Source organism: Chrysochloris asiatica, unplaced genomic scaffold, assembly GCF_000296735.1.
Source record: "Chrysochloris asiatica unplaced genomic scaffold, ChrAsi1.0 scaffold00012, whole genome shotgun sequence".
NCBI classification, from domain to species: Eukaryota; Metazoa; Chordata; class Mammalia; order Afrosoricida; family Chrysochloridae; genus Chrysochloris; species Chrysochloris asiatica.
In genome coordinates, this window is record NW_006408530.1 from 24,248,430 (window position 1) to 24,254,628 (window position 6,199).

Consider the following 6,199-nt stretch of genomic DNA (forward strand, 5'->3'; position numbering starts at 1 on the left):
TTGCAGTTCAAATGGGTTTGCAGTCTGGCACATTAACCCACAGCGCCACACCAGGACTCCAGAGACCCTGGATAGGAGGGTTCAAACTAACCTTGTGGCTCAAACTGACCTTTGTGTCCAGCACATTATTTTTGGAATTGTCAGGAGTTGTTCATAAAGATTTACATTCTTTATTCCTCTTCTAATGTGTGAGAATATAAGTGAACAGATTTAAGGGGAATGTATAATACCCCTTGTTCCCTGTTGATATAAGTATAAATTGATTCCCTTGGGAAGTACATGAACTTTTCAGGGACATATTTAGGTGGACTGAGTGTTAAGTAGTTCTAGGACTACCTAAGAGCTATTTAACTCCCAGTGTACCTGAAGGGAATTGAAGTGGTCTTCAAAAGTTCATGCACTTCCCAAAGGAAGCAATTAAGTATTTTTAAAGCTACCAAGAGTCTTGTTGTGGCATTGTAAGATAAGCACTTGACTGCTAACCATAAGATTGGTGGTTCAAATCCACTTGCCACTCTTCAGAGATTCTATACAGAGTCTCTATGAGTCAGAACTGACTCCATGGAACTTAAAAACAATAAAAAAGCTATCTAAATGAGAGAAAACTGGTGTTTGTTTATTTATTTTTTTTCTAAGTTTATATCAAAACTTTGAGAATTGCACAAACAAATTAAAGATAAGAATAAGTATGCTTGGAGAAGAAATCATCATTCCTCCTGTGTTTCCTGAGAATCAAAACAGCAAATTAAAGAAAATTTGTGGTTTGAAAGTAAATAGAAGAGAGCTATGACAACAAACAATGCATTTTTTTTTCCTTGTCAGTTTCTCATTGTTACAAGCTGGGAAAGGGAAGATGGAAGAGAAAATTGACTTAGGTTATTTATAAGAAATATTCTAAGAACCACAGAAAAGCCAATTGATTTGGTACCTTTCCTAACTCATTAAATATTTTAACTGACATGTGCAACAGAAATTGGAAGAAATGGGAAAATAAAGAAAGTTTATAGGGGAAAGAATGGATTTACTTTCTCTCTTGCTACTCCCTTTGATCCACAATCCCTGTCAGATCTTCATCCTTTGTAGTAACTCATTGCTATTCTTGGTTTGACTTTGGTTTGTTTTCACTCACATTTTTGTAGGCTTACTTTTTCTTTTAGACTATCTGGAGGGAAAAGTCTACTATTTCTCACTTGGCTTATCTTGATTTGGACTATATTATTTTCTTTTCTCCCTTTTTAAGACTTTCAGCCTGAGGGAAATTGTCAGAAAACTTTCATATTTACTTGACAAATTAGAGATTCCAGCATCTTTCTCCCTCAAAAACCACCCTCAGGCTAAGACAGATTTCAATCATTGACTGACCAAAACATAGTGATGTTTACAGAGAAGTAACTATTGGCAGAAGAGGCACTTTATTCCTTCAATTCCCGTGCATTTATTTTTCTCATCACAGGACACTCCTGCATTACTTACAAGTGCAGGAGGTATTAATTAATGCCTACTACTTACAAAACTCTACACCTACCAAACCCATCTAAATCCATTGTTACCATAGATCCCACTGCTGGATTTCAGACTCTAACCCCAGTCATGGAATCTTTGGAAACAGGGTTAGGTACACAGGGAATTTGATTGCTGTTGGCATATCTTACACACTCTGGTTATTACAGAGGATGAAGATCTGACAGGGATTGTGGATCTAAAGGAGTAGCAAGCGAGAAAATAATCCATTTTTTCCCTTATAAACTTCCCTTATTTCCCATTTCTTGCAATTCCTGTTCCCCATGTCAGTTCATCAGCTCTATTGTTGACAGGAGCAATGGGAGAAAATATAGACCTTGACAATGCTCTATCCTTTGCCCAACTTTCCTGACCCCAACCAAATCCCTTTTCTCATGCTTTTCTTCATCCCTTCATATCTTCTCAACTTCAAAATTATAATTTCTTCTCATCTGGTCTGAATTCCTCTCCTCATTTTTTCCTTCACTCCAGAATTCCCCTCAAGACTGTTCTTGCTCTACTTTTCTAATCTTTTCACAACTCATTCTTTACTCTTACTGCCACTTTTTTTTCAAATTCAAAATCTCTAAATCTACAGTTAGTTTCACTGTCTGAAAAGCTACCCCTGCCATATTCATAAAGACATGATTTACCCCTCCAGCCTCTCTGACACCAAGACCCACTCAAATGTACTCTCTTGCAGGAACACTAAGGATTCTTGGTGCAAGTTTGGAGAAAGATGTTGTTCAGTGCTGTTGAGACAGTGCTGACTCACAGCCACCCTGTACAACATTTCTGAGGAGCAACTCGTGGCCTTGAACTGCCGACTTTGTAGTTAGCAATTCAATTCTAATCCTACAGCACCGCACCAGAAATCTGAGACAGAGATGGTGAAATTGGTTCAATTTGTCTCCATTGGGATTTTTCTGACTTCTAAACTACAAGCATACAGTATGATGGAATTAAAGAACATTATAAGGTTAACCTTTGTAGGCTTGCATAGGAATATTGTTGTTAAGTGCTGAGGAGTTGATTCTGACTCCTAGCAACCCTATGAAGAATTTCAGAGGATTGCTGGTAGGTTTGAACCACCAATCTTGAAGTTAACAATTCAGTGCTTATCCTATAGCGCCACACCAGGACTCCATAAGAATATCACTACTACCAAAAATGTTATTTCTCAGAGAAATGCATCCTGTGGTTTAAGTAAAACATTATCAGAACTCACTTGAGATGCAAACTTTTAAAAGAGTGCTGATGGGTAATGAAGTAAAAAACAAAATGTGAATGATTGCCTTGAATATCTTATGCATAGTATATTACATTTACTGTTCCCATGAAAAATTAAATATAAAATATAATAGAGAGGAACATAGAAGAGAGCTTGCTTTTGTAAAAGTAAGAGGAATAGCATCTTTCTGATGGTTGGAACAATGCATTCATCTCTATTCACAATAGCATTATCTGTTTCATATATTAAGATGTGTGTTGTTTTTTTTTTTTAATGAAGAAAACAGTGAAGCAATTATAATTGCAAATTGTAAATAAAACATTTATTCTAATCATTGAAACACAAATAAGAATGTGATTTCAAGATACAATTAAGTATAATAAGAGTTACACATTCTAAAATACAAATGACATACATACCCTTGAGTAAAATGTGCATATTTTAGGATAGCATTTTAAACATTGACAATTGATATAATTTCTATTTATAATTAAATAGGCTCTTTTAGCAAATCAACATTGGTAAAAGTGGTATAATCAAAGAATCCTTAATGTTGTACATTAACATAGTCAACCTGTGGAACTTTGAATTTTAGAATAAAAATTTCACCTAAGTTAACCTAACATACATAGCAGGAAATACACCTTTTTACAATATAATTTTGGAAAACATTATATTATAGTGAATGTGTAAGCATCCTAATAAGGAATGTATGATTAGGAATAAGCTATTTTTTACAAAGCATATATGATGACAGTAGTACAAACTTTCACTAGAATAGAATCAAATATTTTCACATTCACATGTTCCTTGGTATGAGACATTCATATTTGCTATACCAAATGTCAGAGTCCTGGTGTGGCACTGTGGGATAATGCACTAGAATGCAGGGTCAGTTTGAACTGCAAGGTCAGAAGTTCAAACTCACCAGCTGCTCCTTGGAAACCTTATACAGGGTTGCTCAGAGCCAGAACTGACTCAACAGCACTTAACAAAGCAACAACAACATACCAAATGTAACTGATAGTACCATGGGAAATACAGTGACCAAGTGCAGATGATATTTAGTAGTGCTCAGCTATCCATATTTAGAGTAAAATGCAAATGTTCAATTATCTGTCTATCTATCTATCTATCTATCTATCTATCTATCTATCTATCATCTATCTATCTATCATCTATCTATCTATCATCTATCTATCTATCTATCTATCATCTATCTATCTATCTATCTATCTATCTATCTATCTATCTATCTAATTATCTACTAGCTATGGAGTGCTGGAGGTATAGTGGTACATACAGCACTTGTGTGTTAATCAAAAAGTCTGTGATTCTAGACTACCAGCAAGTCTGAGAGAAAAAGATCTGCTAGCCTGCCTCTATAAAGATTGTTGCTGTCATTGTTAAGTGTCATGGAGTCAGTTCCACCCAACAGCAACCCTGTATAGAGTATCTGAGGAGTGGCTGGTGGCTCTGAACTACTGACCTTCTGGCTAGCAATCCATTGCTAATTCTACAGCGTCACACCAGGATGCATCCTCAGAAATTCTATGGGGCAGTGCTAGGGTTTCTGTGAGTTTGAATTGACTGGACAACAACAGGCTTATTTTCTATCTATCTGTCTCTCTAGCTACCTACTCTCTTGATCTATCTCACTATCTAAACTACCTATCTTAGCATAATATGCCCCACTTCTTTTAAGCAACCAGATTGAGATTTTTCAGTAGGAACCCAATATGGGTCCTGATGTGGTGCTGTAAGGGTTAATGCACCAGACTGTAAAGTTATTTGAACTGCAAGGTCGGCAGTTCAAGCTCACCAGCTGCTCCTCAGATACTCTATACAGGGCTGCTGTTGGTTGGAACATATAGTGTTATATGGCGCATTTGAAAGGAGAATGATGAGAAACATTTTTTCAAAATATTGGCTCAGTGTTGTACTGATAGCCCTATGGTAGACAAGGCAGTCTAGATGCTCACGTGAGCGTTCCAGTTTAGAGCAGGAGCAGATATATAAACAGACTGTTGCAATGCACTGTGATAAATGCCATGAGAGAGACAAGAACTATTTGATGAGGGAAAATATATCAGAGAATAAATCTCTGGGATGGAATCCAGTGTCAAGTTTGACTTCCCAGTGTTAAAAAGCAAAATTAAAGAAAATAATATAAAATCATTAAGTACTAAAGACATAAAAGCGAGGAGATATCGCCTATCTCATCTATTCGTTTATACATTTGCCTGTTTTTCTAGCTACAACCTGTGCCGCTGTTGAGTTCCGCTGTACAGATGGGACTTGCATTCCAATATCAGCACGGTGCAACCAGAACATAGATTGTGCAGATGCTTCAGATGAAAAGAATTGCAGTAAGATATTCTACTTCCTTTTGTTTGTTCTTGCCTGGGCAACTTTGACATTGCATTGAACCCTGTCCAGCTTTTTACTGAACTTCATCCAGAATTGATATGTAATTAAACCTTAGTGTGTAGGATAATTGCATATTTTCTTCTTCAAATGATGTCACTTTTCTTGTCTCAATGACCTACAGAGAAGGCTCATCATCTTTGAAAATGAGGTGGTTTTTTTTTTCATTTCTTCTATTTACTTCTTTCTAGATAATACAGACTGCACACATTTCTATAAACTTGGAGTGAAAACCACAGGGTTTATAAAATGTAATTCTACCTCACTGTGTGTTCTGCCAACCTGGATATGTGATGGGGCTAATGACTGTGGAGACTATTCAGATGAATTAAAGTGCCCAGGTAATTCTAGAAAGAGAAATGGTCTTCTCCTTGGATATTTAGAGACTAATTGTATAGAACAATTTTCTTTTCAAATTTGTATCCTTGGTATATAGTACTTAAGATCAAAATTTAAATAATATACAATAAAAATTAAAGTATTCGCCTGTTAAACATACCATTTGATCTTATTTAATGTGTTATAGAATGATACAGAAGAAACGTCATATTGGGATCAGCTTCCTTTCTCACATTCAATCCAACACTTTAAAGCTTTAGTTCCTTTTAAAATTAGGGACTAAGAATTTAAAATGTACAGCTTATAAAACTTCAATATGTCTTGCATACATAGAAATAACTATTCATAGACTAACATCAGAGATTATGTTTTTTACCAAAGCTTTGATCAGTGTTACTTTTAAGCTTTTGTAGTCATAATGTGCCATTTAATGCACTTTATGCCATCTCTTTGTAATTTTTATTTAGATAGTCATCATTATTATTAGATCAGGGCCAAAATAGTATTTCTAACTATTAAACACTTTGACACTTTCAACTATATAAACAATGAAAAGCATTATTTATGTTCTTAAGAGAACGCCTTTCTAGAATATGCCATAATTCCGGGTTTTTTTGTACTTGAGGAAATTAAAAAATACATAAGTATGTATGTGTGTATATATACATACACACACACATGTATATATATATGTATATGTAT

The 6,199-nt window shown here is 35.3% G+C and overlaps 1 protein-coding gene across 1 annotated transcript in view; it reads left to right on the forward strand.

The window, feature by feature from the left end:
* LRP1B (low density lipoprotein receptor-related protein 1B) overlaps nucleotides 1-6,199 on the forward strand; it is a 2,342,762-nt gene that overhangs the window by 1,901,286 nt on the left and 435,277 nt on the right. The window contains exons 48-49 of the mRNA XM_006834597.1: nucleotides 4,987-5,100; nucleotides 5,350-5,499. Coding sequence (XP_006834660.1) covers nucleotides 4,987-5,100; nucleotides 5,350-5,499 — 264 coding nt within the window. The remainder of the gene's footprint in view (nucleotides 1-4,986; nucleotides 5,101-5,349; nucleotides 5,500-6,199) is intronic.